The sequence below is a fragment of the Sebastes umbrosus genome, chromosome 2 (genome assembly GCF_015220745.1).
Source record: "Sebastes umbrosus isolate fSebUmb1 chromosome 2, fSebUmb1.pri, whole genome shotgun sequence".
In the NCBI taxonomy this organism is placed as follows: Eukaryota; Metazoa; Chordata; class Actinopteri; order Perciformes; family Sebastidae; genus Sebastes; species Sebastes umbrosus.
In genome coordinates, this window is record NC_051270.1 from 18,427,424 (window position 1) to 18,448,204 (window position 20,781).

General features: G+C 39.7%; 2 protein-coding genes across 4 annotated transcripts in view; one reads left to right on the plus strand and one right to left on the minus strand.

Moving 5' to 3' along the window:
* Positions 1-496: 496 nt before the first annotated feature.
* Positions 497-17,335, minus strand: immp1l (inner mitochondrial membrane peptidase subunit 1). Of its 2 annotated transcripts, none has more exons than XM_037747944.1 (6): positions 17,205-17,335; positions 8,673-8,783; positions 8,477-8,565; positions 7,768-7,894; positions 1,938-2,048; positions 497-650 (listed from the first exon to the last, which is right to left on the minus strand). In XM_037747944.1, exons 2-6 carry the CDS (start codon positions 8,775-8,777, stop codon positions 570-572), a joined length of 513 nt encoding a protein of 170 aa, XP_037603872.1. In that variant the 5' UTR covers positions 8,778-8,783; positions 17,205-17,335; the 3' UTR covers positions 497-569. The 2 variants fall into 2 exon arrangements, with proteins under 2 accessions (XP_037603872.1, XP_037603864.1); XM_037747936.1 differs by lacking the exon at positions 17,205-17,335 and adding an exon at positions 10,966-11,056.
* Positions 17,246-20,781, plus strand: part of elp4 (elongator acetyltransferase complex subunit 4) — a 64,099-nt gene continuing 60,563 nt past the window's right edge. For both annotated transcript variants that reach the window (XR_005203770.1, XM_037747923.1), the window contains exons 1-2: positions 17,246-17,565; positions 20,007-20,042. Coding sequence is in view for 1 of the 2 variants with exons in the window: in XM_037747923.1 (XP_037603851.1) it covers positions 17,388-17,565; positions 20,007-20,042 (214 nt within the window). In the remaining variant the exon portion in view is untranslated. The remainder of the gene's footprint in view (positions 17,566-20,006; positions 20,043-20,781) is intronic.

Below are 20,781 nucleotides of genomic sequence, written 5' to 3' on the forward strand. Positions count from 1 at the left end.
TAAGGGAATGAGACACGTCTTTCCTGAGGTCATAGTTTATAGATTTAGACAGATATCTTTGTTTAAAGCAGATGTACAACTGTCATGCAATTATGTGATTTAGGTGCTTTTCGGAGCCAATTAAATGAAGCAGTTAAATTCAACCACAATAACCATTCCAGTATATGTCAGGTATGATTTGATATAAATGTGTTAATTTAAAAGTTAGTTATTTGTGTGTCTTATTACTGACAGAGCAGGACATAAACCCCAACATAAACCTTGTGCATCTCATCTTTGCCACTGCCCACTCTCTGCCATTAGCAGCTCCACAGACACAGCTTTATGTGCTTGTTCCTATGGTGCTGCACAGCTACAGCCAACACACTGTAAGATGACAATGAGTTATAAAACAGTACAATAGATATGAAGCATGTATGATTGCATGGTGTTTTCCCCTTTAAAATACTGATTAAATCAGCATGATTAAAGAATAACCATGATTTCAAATACAAAATTTAAATAAATATCAGCTTTATTCAAAAATGGTTGAAGACAAAGTAACGTACGGTACAAACAAAGTGAATGAGTCAGTCTGAGTCACTCTGAGTTTTAATGATCCGTCTGGTTGGGCTTTCATCGAGGGTCCCAAAACTAGGTGGTGGCCAGAGCTGTATAGGACAAAGGGTATAGAGAAACAATGGGTTAAGAAGAGAGATTATAAAAAATTATAATAAAAATAACAAAATAAAGAACTTTTTAACCATTATGTGCAACACTTTATCTCACTTCTTCTTGGACACATTTGCTAATATGGCTTTTAATGATGTGTCTGACTTCATAGTAGATCTTGTTATTTCATCAGCTGTCGTAATAGGGCCTCCAGTGGAGTGCCGCCGTCCAATCGGACGGACAGAAGGTTGGCTGACCTGTTTCCAGGGTCGTGGTTGCTATGACATCCAGTGACATGACAACACAGCAGAATGGAAAGCTAGACAATATGTTGTCCAGGCTTTGGTCAATCAGACACACTCGCTTTGAACTTCCAACTGACTCACGTCTCTGAATTGTGCTTAAAAATGGCCCTACTGGACTAATGAAAAACCAGATGAAGAGAAAAAAAGGAGTTCAACATCTAACACTGTTAGAGCCCATATATGAGAGACTTAATCAAAACTATTCCCCTGATTTTGCAATAGAACACATTTCTTTAAATCAGGGCTGTCAAAGTAAACGCGATAACACGTTAACGCAAATTCGCTTTAACGCATTAACGCAACTTGCGATTTTTAGGTTGTAGTAGGCTCAGTTTTAAAGCTAGAGTGAAGATACTGGTATCATATGAAACTAGAAAACCTAAGGAACCCATTGGTACAAACTGTCATACTAGCTTGTCGGAAAGCAGGTTAACGCTTCAAACTTATGCTAAATTTTGGCGAGGAAAAACTGTCGTGGCCATTTTCAAAGGGGTCCCTTGACCTCTGACCTCAAGATATGTGAATGAAATTGAGTTCTATGGGTACCCACGAGTCTCTCCTTTACAGACATGCCCACTTTATGATAATCACATGCAGTTTGGGGCATGTCATAGTCAAGTCAGCACACTGACACACTGACAGCTGTTGTGGCTTTGACCATATTTTTTATGCTAAATGCAGTACCTGTGAGGCTTTCTGGACAATATTTGTCATTGTTTTGTGTTGTTAATTGATTTCCAATAATAAATATATACTGTACATACATTTGCATAAAGCATATTTGACCACTCCCATGTTGATAAGAGTATTAAATACTTAACTAATCTTCTTTTGAGGTACATTTTGAACTGATGTGTGATTAATTTGCAATAATCGCTATCAACTATGGACGATTATGCGATTAATCACAATTAAATATTTTAATCGATTGACATCCCTACTTTAAATACATGACAACATACAATGCACCTCCCCCGTTACCTTTAAGCAAACACGCCCTCGGATGAGGGCATAGGGAATTGGGCCATAGCTCCTTGAGTCAGTGGAATTCCTAAGGTTATCCCCTTCTAGCCATATATGGCCTTTTGGAACCTGAAAACACACATGGAAAGAGGGCAAACAAATTATCAACATGTGGACTGTTTTACCCCGCAACACAGGAATCAAATACAAAGCAAATCTCTGCTCAACTTTAACTTGTAAAAGTGAGTTATGTATAGTGTGAATCTACCTTAACCCCACCCCCTACCCCAACGAGTCGCCTCAGCCGTCCCTCCCTCCTCAGCCTATCTTAACGTCAACCTGCCTGTCCCTCTTTAACCCCGAACCGTCTTAGGAGAGGGGTCATGGGTAACGGGCAGGGTCGGGGGGGATTTAGAAGAACTTCAAACGGGGTCATTAGGCTGTTGGCTGAGATGTGCGCCCCTCTTACCCAGGGAGGGCAAAGCAAGAGAGGGGCCTGAGATAGCTGGGCAGAGACAGAGAGGGAAAAAAGGGAGATAGAGAGGGCTAAGCTGCGGCTAGCAGCAGTGTCCAAGGGTCTCCACCGCGGTCCGACCTGCCAGTGGGGCGGTCATCCAAGCGGGCTCTAATTCACAGTGACACCAATTATGATTAATCTCATCACTTTAGGAGAGTAGGCTTGTCAAGGCCCTAATTAAGTGCGCTGTCCCCCCTATATGTGCAGACAGGATCAACAACACATTATATTGTCATAATGGGCATCACAATCCACGAGTCTATTTTTGTGTTCCCTAACTTTTTAACGGCAAAAGTCTTCTGGAGGAAAAGAGAATAACATGAATAAAGAATATTATCCACACTGAGGTGACGTCACGTCTTCGCCTCCGCTCGTAGTCCCATCACCCTGCTCTCTGATTGGAGCCTTCAGTCCGACTGTGGGACGCTGCGTTTCGTTTCATATTCGATAATTGAGACAGATGATGTGACATAATCACGAGCCAGTGACATGTTGACCTAACACGAGGTAAACAACTCACTGAATAACGACGACACAAATGAATATCATTAAAGGAGTCATCTGAGAACCATATGTCAGCATGCTGGATTCCCACCATTACACCTCATTAACATGGTAACATATGCTGGCTCCCAAGCACAGGAAAGAGAAACACCACCGTTTGTCATCTGCCAAACCAGAACCCCCCGTTTCTCCTCATCTTCTAGAAAAAAAAAAATAGCATCATCTTCGTTGTGCTCATCCTAAAGAGGTTTGATTAAGACATTTCAAATGGCTGTCCAGACTTTGGTGAAACCATTGCACACACACACACACACACACACACACACACACAAACTTCACACATCACTTCTATTCTATTTAGGATCCAGTCTGAGTAATATGAAGGTCTGTCAATCCGATCAACAACAACTAAAGTAATTGATTTGATTTTGAGTCCTGTAAAACAAATGACCTCATAGAGAAACCTGAGTAAAGCAGCTGCCAGCAGAGGTTTCCTGTGTCTTGTTTCCTGTCGGTTAACTCCAGAGCGAGTAACGTGATTGACTCTGGCCCAAGCAGGAAAAGTTAACAGTGGTTTGTCCCTTCTGGGCTACTGTAGAAACATGGTAGCTGGCTCTGTGAAGAGAGGACCCCTCCCTATGTAGATATAAACGTCTCATTCTAAGGTAACGAAAACACGATTCTAATTTTCAGGTGATTCATACACTAAAGAAAACATACTTATTAATATTATATTCCATTTCTGCCAATAGATCCCCCTAAATGTTACGCACTGGTCCTTTAATGATCAACCGAGCAGTATTTCAGGAAAGTGAGAAAGTGAAGAGGTCTGAAACTTGACCTGCTGTACTGCAGCCAGCACAAGGATGAAAGCCTATGCATATCACCTTGCAAGTCGCAGGTGTGTGAACAAGGAAAAAGAAAATGAGTAAGTCAAAGGCGAAGCTCAGACCTTGATGCAAAGCAGCGGTGTAACCAGATAATGCACCATCTTTGACTCTGCTTTTCAAAGACAACTGCTGTTTCAAGCACCTGTAAATGGTCACAAAGCAACTTGATATTTTGCCTGCACATGAAGGTTGTCTTTCAGAAGCTTCTCTGTGGACAGGGTGGTGTGGAAATACCCAAATCATTCGTCAGTTTAGCACATAAACAGTACTGTATAAACATGTCGTTTTGACAGATGAAACTGTCATCAATAGAAGTTGCCAGCCACAAAGCTTTCCAAAGATCCAGGTAGGCCGAGTTGCAGTATTTAGATGTGGAGTCACTTCTGCCGGCGGCGGCTCTGGCGTGATGGATGGCAGAGATTGCACCCGTCCTGCGGTTGTTGGCTGGGTCGAAGCGAGGCATTGTGTACCTGTCAGAGACGTGTCGAGAGGCACTGAAACCGGAGCTCTCCTTGCGGTGGAGGTGTGTTGTTTAACAGCCGCACCATTACAGTGCTCATTACGTTAACATGATTGAGGTTCAGCTTAAATACATACAGGCTTATAGAGTTCATCTTTCACCATATTATTCTGTCTATCTTTACTGCAAAGAACAGAACATATGAGGACATTTCATCTCTCTCTCTCTGTCACCCTCTCTCCCTCGCTTCGCTGTAATATTAGGGATCAAGTGTCATTGTTTTGACACAATAGCTCAGACACAGAAATGATTCCTAAAAGGTGACAGGGCAATTAGTCTGCTGTTGGATCTCTGAGGGTGGAGAGGACCTGCCTGTCTGTCAGAACAAAAAAGGGAGGTGATGACAGGGTCTAAACACCACCTTCCAAAATTCATCTTTACAGGTCCACCCATAATGCCTCACACCATCCTAATAGTCCCACACAAACACATACATCCTCTGGGGAAAAAACTCCCTGAGGGAGCCCAAACATTTATGTTAACAGCGGGTATTTTCTCAGTTACCTCAAATGCTGTCACATAAAGCCGGTGATTTTGCTCCTGGGAGTTAAAAAAAAAAATTAATATGACAAAGCTGCATGATATAAAAAGTGCTTGGTGACAATTAGCTTTGTGTGTAGACTATCCCAGTGGTTATTTCAAGCTTCTCACCTGCTTTGTTCATAAAGTGTCAACTGTTACAGTTTAGAGAAGCAAAGTATTACAAATACACATGCAACATTTCCTGTATTTTTCAAGATGTACGTGACCAAAAACAAGACACAAGGTCACTTTCTTATGCCTATAAATGCGGTCTCAAAGGGGGAAATTGTCCCACCCCGAAAATTCCCCGAAAAAAATCATATACACTCAGTATTTTTTCTCTCCCTCCGTCTCTCTGTTCCTGTTGTGAGCACAACTCCTGTCATACATTTGTTGTACTAGCGACCAAAGTTTCCTGTCCTTATATTGGAGCTTCACAATTATCACTGTCAGCCCTGCATTATTTTACTGCATTTAAAAAAACAATAATTTGATCAGATAAAATGAATAAAACAAACATGTAGGGTTGAGAAACTGATGGGTCAAATACAATCCTACAGTGTATTTCAGCAGCATGTGTGACATAAAACCGAAGCACTGGAGAAACAAAAACAGTCTGATGTGTGACAGTGGTGACAAACAATACATGAGCACAGATTTATTTATGAATCTACTTTAATTAATCTGCAGCAATTTTGGCAGTCGACTATTCATTTCAATTGTTTAAGAATATCCTCTGTTTCCCGCTTCTCAAATGTGAGGATTCGCTGCTTTTCTTAGTTTTATATCACTGTAAACTGAATATTGTTGAGTTATGGACTGTTAGAAGTAGAGCTGAAATGATTAATTTAGTTGTCAACTATTAAATTAATTAGCAATTATTTTGATAATCAATTAATCGGTTTGAGTCATTTTTTTAAGAGAAAAAAAAGTCTAAATTCTCAGATTCAGCTTCTTAAATGTGAATATTTTCTGGTTTCTTTACTCTTCTGTGACAGTAAACTGAATATCTTTGAGCTGTGGACAAAACAAGACATTTGAGGACGTCATCTTGGGCTTTGATGACAGATCAACTTTTTTCACCATTTTCTGATATTTTACAGACCAAAAAACAAATAGATTAATCCAGAAAATAATCGACGGATTAATCGACAATGAAAATAATAGTTAACCTTGGGGATTTAGGCGTTGGGGTGTGTTTGGCATTTAATACACACACAATTAATCAATTACTCAAAAAACAACGACAACAAAAAAAACAACAGATTATGAAAAAAAATGTTTTTTTTGCAATCCTATTCTAAACAGAAAACACATTGAACTGTTCAACTCACCACATGCATTGACTGAACAGAGGCCCTTGTATTAAATTATACAATACTCTATATTATATATTGTCACACCATGACTAATATGAATCGTATTTGTGTGAACTGTAGTTCATTATTGTGATTCTTTTTCAATCCTCAAAATTGATTTGAGTCGAGATGTTACAGCACACGCAGGCAAAAAGAGTGATGTGTTTATTCTGGTATGATCTCCTTTTTTTAATCAAAAAGTTACATTTGAAACTGGACACAGCTACAAAAGTTAAAAACAATCCTGTTTTACAAAGGCAAGTGAGGTTTATGAGTTTAAACCATCCCAAAACCATCTCTTTAAAATCAGTGTCAGTAACCCTGATTTGTGGATCCCTAACACACACACACACACACACACACACACACACACACAGGAAACCATATTCATAAAGGGTGTGAAGCAGATACCCATGGTCTCGATTTGGATTAACTATAGAAAACAGATTCATGAACAGACAGCGTTGAAGATCTACAAAGTGGCGTGAAACCTACAGCATGCCACCAAGATGCTGTCATCTACTGATTGGTTTTGGTAGCTGCGAGATATAAGTGAATGAAAGTGAAGGAGCATTCAATATGAATGAAGACGATAATTTTTATCCTAAACTAAAAATATAGTAACTGTCCACCTAGTGGGAAGTTTAAAAATGACTCAAAGTGAAACATCTGCCACTACATCCTGGGATCACGAATCGCAACGCAATGATGTCACCTATTACAAGTTCAGTCCTCTGTGTTTGGGGGTGAAGATGGTAGAAGAGGAAAGCTCTTTATTTCCTATTTCATTTGTTGAATGACACTTACAGGCTTGGCCTTATGCTATGTTTTGCTGAACTCATTCAATAGTCTGCCCATAGTCTAGAAAATACACAATACATTCAAAAACATGCAACATGCAAGGCAACCTTTGGTTTGCAGACATATACACACACACATACACACACATACATACACTCACACACATACACACGCACACCTACGCCCACCCATCAGTCTGTCCACTCGGCTGGCACTAACTCTAACAGGCTTCAGAGAGATTGCAGGCCTGAGCTGTGGGCGTTGGGGAGAGTAGTAATAGAAAAGCAATGACAGTGGTTTCAGCAGCAGAACCCCTGCTCACTCTCTGGTTTTATCACTGTTCTGAGGAAATATAGGTGTTGTCAAAAGCTGATATTTTGACCAATGACACAAAATGGATGTGCGCGGCCTAAAATGTAAACAACTATGATAGTCTATAGACTGCGGTACACAGACACAAAGAAAACCAAAGACAAACTGAGAGACGGTTTTGCATTATGCATAGAGATTCTGTTTGTCATTTTAGGCGGAAACAAACTATCAAATATGTTGTCGTAAACGCATTCCTCTTTCATTCTCTATTTTACTACAACTTTTTTTTACCTTTTTTGTTCCAAAGAGCCTCTAAAACTGCTACCAGGAACCTTCTTTGGTAAAGCAGGTAATCACAGGATGTATAAGTAATCGGCTGGAAATCGTGACATTTTCAACAAACGTATGATGTAAACGTACTCACATATGTGTGGGCCTTGAACAGATCCGATGGGGAACTTGTGCACACCTTGTCACCCTCCAGTCCAATCACCCTTTTACAAATGTTCATATTGGGGTCAAATGGACTCTTTGCAATTACTATATCGCCCCTGAAAAGATAAACATAAACACAATCACTTAATCTGTAACAACACAGGGTGCAGTGATTCATAAAAAAATGCAAAAATCTTGTTTTATTTATGATGTACTGTATATTTGTAGGAAATTGCTGCCATCCTTTCCTTTAAGAAACAAAAAGGTGACTTTCAGTGAATCAAACATGTAAATTGTGAAATGTCTACATATTCCAACTAGGGCTGGGGAATATGACGATATATTTCATCAATCTATCGTATTTATTTTTCTACATCGTTTCTATCGCGATATACACTAGGCATATGTTAATTTCCTTAAAACGTTAAAATGTTCATTTTGCACTCCAGTTCTTAAAATGAGAAAATACTCACACAGGAGTACACAAACACTAAGCTTTGTGGTTATTTCATATAGACTATTTATTTATTGAATTACCAGAAAACATGCTATATTGTGATATACTATGTCGTTATCGAGATATGAAATTATGGGATGGAAGATTTTGGCCATATCGCCCAGCCCTAATTCCAACATGGTTACTGCGTCCTCTTTTTGCCTACTGCACATACAGTATGAATCCACTGACTGGAACCCACTTTTGTATTTTGCAAAGCTGACGACTCATCCGTTCAGAGAAGACGATATCATGGTTGACGATGGTGGGCTCCATGGACGGACCAGAACACTGAGGCAAATTAACAACAAAAAAACATGACTATTTCTTGTGCATAACATAATATGAGACAAATAATGATCAGTCATTAATTCTGTAATCTTAATAATAATACGAACCACCACAAATTCTCCAATGTATTCAAAGGCACAATGTGCAATGCAGCCATACTGGACAGTGTAGCCCACGAACCCCAAGGTCTTCCCCAGCACGCTGCGGAACATCTCCACCTGCGGCACGAAACACAACCAAAGGTTATGGCACAATGTCAGCGTATCATATGCTCTATACAGACAGTGGTGAGAACATGATTCAGTGTTTGATCCATTTATGGTAGGCTTATGTCCTCACAGGATTTCAAAGAAGAACAAAAGCTGTTTGGGGTTTAATTTCTAAAAGGTGTGGACAAGGTTGTCACAGTTGGCCTACTGCTAAGATGGCACATTCCCTGGTGTTTCATTCTCAGAGGCTGAGCGGCCGGTTCACACCAGAAAACTGCCCTGAACTTTGATCCTGTGTAGGATGGACCAATCAACACCTTGGCGCTCAGGTGATGGACAAACACAGAGGCTGTGACACATCCAGCCAAGCAGCTCCGCAGCTAGTCCCCGACACTGTGCTGCCTCCGCTACCGCCACAATCATTAGAGCGGTTATCAACTTCTGTCAGCACCATAGAAACACAAAGACACCCCCAGCGCCCCCTCCTGCAAACGCTCTGTCACACAAACACACACAAAGACTACCCGCGTGTCTTCTGAGCAAACATCCACAGCCACACTCAGGTTATTGACTTTTACTCAAGCTGCAACCTGTTGGATGGACAGAAGAAAGTGAGTCAATCTTTGCACACGGTGTCGTGCGCAGTGTGTGTATGCAGGCGCACCTGCACACACACACATGCAAATACGCAAACAGATTGAAACTGTATGTTTTTGAAAAGAATAGACACAGCTTGGCTCAGAGGTTAGTCTGCACTTCAAACATTTTTTAGCTCAGGCCGCTGTCCTGCCAGTCCACCACAGGGTAAAGAAATCTTTTTCTCCGTCTCCCTTATTCCTTCTGTCTCTTCCCCTATTTCTCTCTCCATGTCTTCTCTCCCTCCCAGGGTATTATTAACAAAAGCAAGTAGAGCGGAAACCAAAGCCCCAAATCCTCAGAGCTCTGGGAATGACTTCCCAAAGATGGACACGGATTAGACCCCCAATTTCTCCCTTGCCCCCGCCACCTCCGCCCCCCCTTTCTCCCCAGGTCCCCAACAGACCGGGTGTCAGGTGGCTCTCCCAGCCCTGCCAAAGGTGTTACCCCTAATCCCATTACCCCCCTCCGCTCTTCTCACACACACATACAAACACACACACAAAGCTCTCTCATTCATGCCAACTATATTCCACCTATTAAACCCTCTATCTATTCTTTCATCCCTAGCATGGTTTGTCTCTTTGGCCCGTTCACCGTCCTCTCTGATCCAAAAAAGACCAACTCCATGCTTCCACCTCCCCGTGTGCTGCTACTCCACTCTTTCCCCTGATCACCCCTGGCAACCCTCTGCTTTTTGCCGCCACTGTGAATAACGGCGCTGGAGCGGGTGACGGGGGTACATATATGCGCTCAGCGCAGGGCCCAAATGAAGTGCCCCTTTCCAGTCACATCCTGCTCTGGTCTCTTGCTCTCATAAACTCAGTCCTCCCACAGCTGGTACAACGACACCTCTGGCCCTATAATTCCTCTGTTGGGAAGCAAGTGGTCTAAAGGTTAATGTGAATCTCTAGGTCTGCGCTAAGGCGACGTGTTCAGCTCTATTCGTCTTGCCCTCAGCTTCCTCCACCAGCGTCTCTTGTCATTGCGGCGGTGTAACGCACCCTCAGACATGATCTCACATGTGCTCTTCCTTCTGCTAGGCTGGGGATCAGGAATCTCTGCTATAGCACTCATTCGCAAAGCATAGTGGACAGCCTCCCTTACAGCTGCCCTCATATCTCTGTTTCAGATCCCCCCCTCCATTCCAGCCTGCATTCATCATAGGTAGGGATTAAGGGACTTTGCATAACAAGATCACACGGCCAGTGACTGATATCAAGAGAGTCCATATGCAGCCGCCTGGTTTTCTGAGGCACCCTCTGTCATTGATAGTGTGTGCCTGTGTGTGTGCGCATGTGGTGTGACTGTGCACAGACAAAAGCATTACCTATGTGTTTCATAGAAAGTGTATATGAGCTGCAGTGACTCCTCCGGGATTCAGAATTAGGTTGACATCCACAGAGACCTCTGATTGGATCACTCCAACTCCCCCGAGCAAAGAGTCAGGCAACCCACAATATCTCTTAATACCCAGGAGCACCAACATTAATTGAATGCCGTATTACAGCTGTAAATTAACACAAAGTCTCTCTGTTAATCCAGGATTACACACCAAACATGTCCATGGGAAAACAAAGAAAGTCAGCGCAGCGCTCTCTGCAGAACCATCTGTGGCCACCGACCTCCCGCGGTCACAGCGCAGCGCTACAGTGGGGAAAAGAGGGGGATCCCAAATGAATAGCTGTGGATTGAAACACCTCATTGTGTGTTTAACTCTGTGATCCTCTTACTGAGGGAGCCCCGTTCACTCAGGGCAGAGCGATCACAAGTAGATGATTTTTTTGTTTTGAGCATAAAGTGTAGCAATAATGGGGATGCCTATCACTGTGTCCACGAAGCTGTCAAAAAGCATTTTAAGTGTATAATTTGCTGCAAAAATAAAGGAGGAATGAGGTGTATTTCTGCCGTCAGCATTGACATGAATAAAGAGGCTTCCTGAATGTTGCTATGACAGACACATCCATGAGGAAAATGGAAATAGTCTCTCAAAAGTTGATGAGAATTGTTGTTATAAGCTGTTATTGTTCTTTCATATCATCAAATGCGGTGCTTCCTCAAGTTGAAAACAATGAAATGACCTTGGCAATATTCGAATGGTTAAGTAAATTGTCATAATCAAGACCGGTATCTAGATGCATCAACACATATGACATGTCTTAAAGGTTGTGATTTAATGATAAAAATATACTATTGCTAATGAAAACAGTGAAAAATGTTGATCAGTGTTTCCCAAAGTCCAAGATGACATCCCTCAAATGTCTTGTTTTGTCCACAACTCAAAGATATTCAGTTTACTGTGATAGAGGAGTAAAGAAAACAGAAAATGTTCACGTTTAATAAGCTGGAAAAAGAGAATTTTTACTTCTTTTTTTTTCTTAAAAATGACTCAAACTAATTAATCGATTATCAAAATATAGTCGGAGATTCATTTAATAATAGACAACTAATCGATTAATTGTTGTAACATTTTTGTCAAAGTTACGCTTCCAGTTCCATTGCGTTTTGAAATACTTTAATGGAAACAGCAAGCAAAAAAAAAATTGCGGTGAAGTCAATAACAGCATATTGGAATTGACACCAAATTAAACACACATTATTGAAGCCATAAGGAAATATTCAGAAAGGAATTACCGCCGCTGGTCTCCAGAGATTTGAACCTGCCACTGGCGGACTAGTGTTAATTGATAAACATGGCCAGTCTATTAGAACCACAAAGAGAATCACAATCCAAACGGCACATAAGGGCCTTGCAGTGGACTCCTTACACAACTAAATTAGGAAAACATGGGCTGAGAGAGAGCTGGGCAACAGGGGGGCTAAGAGGCTTACAAGCCCCTTGTCAGATATTCTTTTTCTCCCTGAGGATCCCAGATGGAAGGGAGTCTGGAGGAGCAGGCAGCACCAGAGAGGGGACCAATCCCACCTCTGATGTCTTCCTCTGGGCAGCAGAAGGCAGAGGAGGGTGGGGCATTATTCCTGTTGCGCAGGGCTTGATTTGATCTTAATGTGATCTATAAAAAGGAGGAGGTTTGTCAACCGGGGGGGGTCTGTTTCAACTATCAGTGCAATCAGAGCTAATCCTGCTGATTTAGACTCAGACACCTGGCTGGACGGAGAGTGACAGATGTAAAAGTCCCAGTCACAGAGTACTGTGTGTCTCCTCTAGGTCTGTCTTCTATCAAGAGGCTTAAATGAAGCAACTGATCTCCATATTGCTCTTTTCATTGTTGCTAACGGCAACATAGCCGTGAAACAGCTGAGCGAGGTTACTATTTGAGGAGCTGAGGGTTTAAACCTACAATCAATGGGTCAGCCAGAGCAAATAATAGCCAAGTGATATGAATACAACTGCTATGAATTGAAAGGAAGTGTGGGTTGACAGAGTCCCCAGCCAATTACATAGAATGGAAAAATCAGCCGCTAAGCCTTATTGTATTGACCACAAGCGAACGCATGGTGCTGAGAGAATTGACAGATCTTATCTGGTTGTTGCATCAGATTCACAAAGGAGTTTGTGTTTTGCACCGGCCGGCTCACGACAAAGCCCGATATATTTTAACACCAGCTAATGACAGACACCTCAACCTAAAAGTAAACCTGTGATTTTTAAAAATGTGTTTTCCTTTCATTCTAAATTAAATATATGATTCATTGTTTATTTTTTTTAACCTATAAGTCAAGCTAAATATGGCTTGCTTTATTTCATGCCATATCAGCAAAAAAAATCTCAGGAAATCAAAATAAATCTATTCACAATGTGGGATGTTGAATAAATGGAAAAAAATCCAATCCTTAGATAAAACTAGCTGCATACAAAACCCATCCTACCCTTATTGTACTTGTGCCCTTAGAATATGACTTTATTTTAAACGCTAACAAAACAAATATGGTCCATGGTGATGATAATCTTGCATCCGCCGGACACAAGAAGTGTACCGCTGCTACTGATGGCAGAATTACACTGAAGAAACCAAAACAAGCTGACCAGGAAAGGTCTGACATGTTATGACTGCTGCCATTATATAGCTCAATCAGATACAGAGACTGATAAAACTGACTACAGAAAAACAAAAACATGCACAGATGACACGTTGAAAAAGAGGGAAAATTATGTTATTGTTGTACAATTAGGCTGCTGTATTTACACTATACCACAGACCGAATTGTGCTCCAGAGCCCAAGGGTTAAATTGGGATTTGAGACAATTGGAAATTAGGTGACTGGAGAAAGTTTCCACAGCAGAGTGCTCCTACATCCTGCACGCTGCACTGCTGAGGCAGGCTCTCCTCCGTCTGAGATGCAGGTCAGGCAGTGCATCTTATTTGTCTCATATAGGCTTTCCACAATGCCCAGTGTTGTCAGTCATGATATATTCCCTTGGTCTCCTGTCAGCACATATAAATCTCAACAGTGCTGTCAAAACAGCAGGACTGCCTCTGCTGAGAGCATTTGTAAAGTGAGCAGTTGGGCTATTGCCTCCTCTGGAGCCTTACAGTGTCCCGTGATCTTGTGCTGCCGCTGGCCTCTCTCTGCCACACAAAGCTTTTCTACAGCTGTCTTAAGGATTACACTGATCACTCATCAGACAGTCAGTGTTTAATAGTGGACATTATACAGTACTAAAGAAACTGTCCCTTCGCCTGCCAGCGATCCGCCTGATCTGACAGAACATTTAGAGTTCTTGAAATATGTGAAAGAGGTTTCCATCGTCCAAAGAGACCTCTCTCACAGCAGACATGTTGACTTGTCATATTAGGAAAAGGGTATTACTAATAACATTAATGATGGCTCCACTCTATTAAAGTGTCCATGACAGTGTGAAAGTGACCCTGTAACCAAAGCAGCTTAATGTCATATACCCATTATTCATTTGATTGTTTACCTGCTTTTCCTACTGTGGCTTGTCAAAATGTCTTCTGTAGGAGTTCAAAGTAGGGCTGTCCCAATATCAGAATTTCACTACACGATTATTGTGGCCAAAACTCAATTACGATATTATCACGATATCTATAGAAAATTTGAAGAAAAAAACAACTAATAATGCTATCAGTTAAATTCATCTTTAACTTTGTTTATTGTGCGTTTTGAATCTTTTTAGGCACGCTCTAAATATGGGAGGGAGGTAGAGAGAGTCTGTAACCATAACTGTATGTATTAAATGATTTAAGAGGCGCTGGATTATTTACACGGTATCATCATATGTGTATTATTAACACCATATCAATATTTAATTTGTAAATATCATGGTTATCACCAATACCGGTATATCGCGATACCCCTATTTCAAAATATTTTAGTTTTTTTTTAATGTTGGAGACTTAAGCATACAGAAGGGCAGTCACAATGTGCTCAATTATATTAAATATATTCTAGTGTTGCAATACTTCATTTTTGGTTGTAAAATATGCACAAATTTGAATGCCAATTTGATATTTTAAAATAATATTGATAATATATTCTAGATATAAGTAAGAGTGTATTCTGGACCACTCTTTGTCAAAATCTATATCAAACAAATAACTTTTTCTAACAATGGCAAAATCCACAATATATTTGTTGTATCTTTGAAATAGAAAAATGCTCAAAATGGAACAGATGTGTAATGCATATTTTCTTTTCCCCTATTTTACCATTCCAAGACGACTACAACTGGATCTCAAATGCTCCACTTTACTAATCAATTCAGGAAAACTTAACAGTAACATGAATGTATTTCAATTTAAAAAGGAAGATGTCAGCAGTTCATCATCAGGTTACACTGGTTACACTGAATTGGTGTAGAGCAGCAGTATAAGCAGCAATAGTCTGTGTTGGCGTTATCAACTTCAAGCCTATAATGCTCATTAGCCTGTAATCATTATTCACAACTTTAAAACTGAGAGTACCGTTTAGAAGATGTTGGTGCTCACCACATCTATCCACAGCTATCCTTGAGCTGCAATGCTCAAGCTTCCTACTCTACTGTATGCTTTCAGTGCTGAGCATTCCTCCCCTCACCTTTATACCTGCTGAGCCCTTCAAACTGAATGTGATTGGGAGATGTGACACGCAGGGATCCACATTGACATTCACTGTCAACTTAAAAATGACTATATAACCACAAATACACATATATAGCAGTTTACATATAGCTGCTGCCATGTGCACAGGCCCATGAAACTGCTCTGTGTTATGATGCACTTGTACAACGTCAATCGATGACCTATTTATTACATCACACTAGACATGACCTAAGGGTGTAAGATAGTAGATTGACAATTTAATGTATCCTTTTTCTTTTTTTTTCTTCTTTTTTTTACAAAAGCCATGCCTCTACAGGGAATAGAATAAAATAAAATACAATAGAAAAGAAAAGAGGTGGAATAAATGAGCCATGCAGCTATTGTGATATAGTCTCTTATACTGATACACTGCGCTCAACATCGTAATATACTCCATTGTCATTTGTCAATAATACACTGGCACAAAGCATTTCTGTTCTGATTTAAGATAAGATAAGATAAGATAAGATAAGATAAGATGAACCTTTATTAATCCCCGGGGGGAAATTCAGCTGTTAAAGCAGCAAAGCGCAGATACAGAGGTATAGGTGTACAAAAAGAAATAGAAATACAGAATATACATAGTGAATGGACATAGTGAATGGACATAGCGTGTACCGTCCGTCAATAAAAAAATGCAGAGTACAATAAATAGATGTAATATGTGCAGACTATAAAATGGTATATGGGATGTTGTGTAAAGTAAGTTTAAAGTGCACCAGTGGTTAGGAGAGCTGGTTGCAGGTAGTACAGATAGATGCAGATAGTCCAGATAGTGCGTGTTTTAAGTTTAAGGTAGTGCAGATAGATTAACATTTGAAATTTAAAAAGTAATGTGTTGTACTGTAGTAAATGTTTTTTTTTTTTGCTGTGTTAAATTACATAGTTTTAATATGTGCACATACTGTGAATCATGAATGCATCTAAAATAGTCCACTTTCTGGCAGTTTATGGCTGCTTTACATACAGGTGTGAGTGTGTCTCGTTTAAATGTTGCTGTGTGTGTTAAAACACAAATTCAGTTTCCAATTTCTATTCAATTCAATTAAATTTGCTTTATTGGCATGACTGTCAGGTGAACAATATTATATATATTCCCCCCTATATTATATAAGCTTCAATTCAATAATAAATATAAATAAAAAAAAAACATGCACGTACATGGAAGAAAACAATAAAGGAATACTTAATGTTTGTTGTGTCAATAAAACAAACAAACAAATAAAAAACAATTAATAACAATATATTGCTATATCAAAGGATAAATGTAAAAAAAAAACAAAAACTATGAAGTAGAGGAATAAATAAAAGGCAGAGTGTGAGTTACATCTATTATGTGTTGTTGTTGTTGTGGTTGTCTCTTAAGCTGTCCATCAGTTTTCCAAAAATCTGTCACACTTAAGGCAATCTATTAAACAGTGCAGCAATTCAGTGTATAGCTGATTCCTGCTTATTGAACATAATGTAGGCTATATGTTCTCCTCATTGAGCCTGACATCTACCATGCTAAGGATTGTATACCCTGCCTACAGCTTGTTCATATGTCATGTAGTCAAACTGTTTTAATTGTAGTTAATTCCAATCTGGCTGTTGTTATGCAATGAACCAACAAGGTCAAAGCAGCACAAAGCCATGCGTTATGAGACTTTTTTAAGACACAGAATAGCTGCTGGCCACTGCTCTAAAACACATAAACTCTCATTTAAACAGACAGGATAAATATGTAACAATGTACTGCAGCTTTACTCACCTCCTGAATGACTGATCCAATGCTCCAAGTAGACTACAACAAACTCCTCTTGACAGCTTCCTCACTGCAGACAGCCCTGTAACAATCTCTGCTCTCATTGGTCGCGCGCCAACCAACGTCTCCTCTGATTGGACAACACGCGCCAAAACATTACCAGGCGTCACACCACGTTACTAGAGCAGTATGGCAGCTCCCATGAGCAGTGTGGGGAAACCCTTAGCTGAGCGTTCAGCGTTCAATAACACGAGTTTCCAGAAGAAAACCAGGAGCAAGTTAATCTCCATAGCCGGTACCAGACCGTCGGTGCAAAACGGACAGCTCTTAGTCTCCACCGGTGTCACGTCACTGGACTATCTGCTCGGTCAGTCTGCTGTTGAGTGTGCTGCTTACACAGGCTAACTGTGTTTCTCAGTGTAACATGAACTACACACACTAGGGGACTAAATAATAGTGTTTCTCAAAGAGGAGATGTTTAGTTATATAACACAGAATATGGACTTTGTGTAACTGTCAGGATAATAGGCTATAATCTGTGCCAAAAGGAGTGAAAGTTAACGTTAGCATTATGGTTGCTATGCAGATTCCTAAGCAACCTATTTACATAGCAACTATAATAAGATAAGATATTCCTTTGTTAGTTTATTAACAGTGTACAGCAGCAGAGGGGATAGTGCAAAAAACAAGATGCATCAGCTAACACAGTAAAAAAAAGAGCTAAACAAAGTGTAACAAAATAGGAGCAGTATATACAGTATTGACAATAAACAGACTATTAACAAAATTGCACAAGTGGAAAATGATATTGCACAGTTAGAATGAATGAATAATTGTATTCACATTGAAATGTGCATGGCCCACAAAAAGGTATTTGCTTGCTCTATAAATTAATATGCACTTCTTAAGATGATGCCAGAAAAGGAAGCATTTAAAGCCATCAAGGACCAAAATAGTCCAAAAAATACTATGATGTCCCTGTTTAATCTTAATGCATTTTCATGTAACAGCTGTCATTTTTATATAAAACAAATGTCTTGATTGAATTGGCATGCCAAAATGGCATGCATAAGTTGTGTATCACAACTTGACACCTATGTGATGAGTAAGTGATAAGGCACTGATACACTTTAGTGTGGTTAAGAGCAGTTTGTCTGTGTAAATGCTGCAGTGTAGCCTACTGATAGTGTGTGTTACCTTGCAAATATTTAATGAGGAATAGGATGTCACTTTCTGGTTGTTTTTTAAAACATTATATTGGAAATAAACTGAAAGTAAATTAACTTAAAATGACAGAAAGGAAGCATTTAAGCCACCAAGGACCAAAATAGTCCAAAAATCCTATGATGTCTCTGTTTAATCTTAATGCATTTTCATTTAACAGCTGTCATTTATTTAAATAAAACAAATGTCTTGATAGAATTGACATGCCAGCAAAAGTTGTGTATCACAACTTGACACACATGTGATGAGTACAGGGATGAGCAAGTGATAAGGCACTTTGGTGGGGTTATGAGGAGTTTGTCTGTGTAAATGGTGCAGTGTAGCCTACTGATATTGTGTTACCTGCAAATATTTTATGAGGAATAGGATGCCACTTTCTGGTTGTTTTTTAATACATTATATTGGATATAAACTAAAATTAACTTAAAATTAGGCAAAACAAGATTAATCCTATCCTCATCCCCATTCACTCTTCATTGTCAATGCCTGGATAGGAATAGTCTTTATATATTTGTGGCCAGAAGGCAATATATGTCAGGTCTCAATCAATGTTTTATGGCATAGTTCCCCCCCTTGAATAAGACAAATTTTGCATCTTTGAGTAGTTGGTAGATTCTCATAAAATATATTGAATCTGTATGTGTCCATGTGTCTAATAAGGGCAACTACTTACACACAAGCTTTTTTGTGTGTTAGGCATTCTGACAGAAATATAACAATGTGTAAATGGAAATGTCATGCCCGGTTTCTTGTTTATTTGACATGTAAAGCATTTTATACAACTGATCTATTTCATGCTTATTCTCTATAACATATTTGTGTTGTAACTAAGCAAAATTTGCAGGTGTGGCTGGCAACAACTGAGATGTCATTTTTCTTGTTCTCTGAGCCTACACCTGTTAAGACCACTGTAGTGTCTGAGATTACCAGCCATATACTCTCAAGGTCAAGCAGAACCCACTAATATTGTGGGTTAAATGAAAAAAAAAAATGTCTGTGTGTTGATTGGATTTAGTAAAGCAGTCAGAATAATGATGGACTGGCCTGAAATGCTCTTAGTTCTCCAGTGGTCTTAGAGTTTCAACAGGGTTAATGAAACTCTTGCCACAAACAATATGAAAATAAAACATGTGAGACGTCTCTTCAGATATCCAGTTCTCCAACAGGCCTTTTTACAGAAGACATTTTGACATGTCACAGTAGGAAAAGCACAGGTGTAAACAATACAGTTAACGATGGCTTAATTCCATTCAGTTGCTTCAGTGTCGAGGTCCTGCTATTGTGCTCATTGTCACAGTTTACTGGGACACTTGAACAGAAAGCAGCCAACACTATTACTGTTATTAGTAACACCTGTGCTTTTCCTACTGTGACAAGTCCAAATGCCTGCTGGGAAAAAGGACTCTTTTCTTATAAAGATGAATACACAGCTGTGGAGACCGGAAGAGAGAGTGAAGGAAGCAGCAGTTGGCCAAAGGGAGGCCTCAAGTGGTTCACATTGATTCAGAGTAAGACGGTGTCTGTATTGTGTGACTGATATTATTTTAAAGAACTGATATTGTTTTTTTTTGTCTTCACAAACAGGTGGCGGGTTAGCAGTTGGAACAGTGCTCCTCATAGGTGAGCCTCTTAATTGACTAATTGAACACTGGTTTAAAGGTCCCATTAAAAGGAATGATTACTTCCTTAATGTGATGTAATACGTCCAGTTATGGAGACAAAGGTGTTGTGATTGGACAGAACAGCCTTTTTAATAGGATTGTTAAAAAATGTGTAATGACTTCATTGGTTAGACTTTTGTGTTGCTCTCACTAATGCAGCATAAGGTCCCCACTGAGGATGGGCTACTTTCCAGGATGTTCAAGTACACATTTAACTAGATACCTAATAGCATTAATACTATTATATTAGCAGATACTATAACCATATCTTCTGGTGAGTCATTTTGCTAATGCTTTGTTAAATTGTCATCAGACACCAAAGTCTTGAGTTATAGCCATTTATAAATGAGAGGAACTTGTACAAAATAATACACGAGACACATGTTACACAGTCTGTGGTGAATAGAGTGCACGTGACTCCATAGTACACACAGTACAAGCCTTTTTGTCTTTAGGCTTCATGAGCAAGTTTGATGTGGTAATTACAGTTCGTAAAGAGATGTTTTAATACCTGAAGCTATGTCCTTTTATTTGCTCTGAATGGAGCCATGGAAGAAAAAGTTGCAACTAATGAACTACTGTCAATAGAAGATGCCTTGATTGACGTCAGTGCATTGAAATACAGTTTACATCATATACAATATTAAAGGAACAGTGTGTAACATTTAGGGGTATCAATTGGCAGAAATAGAATATGA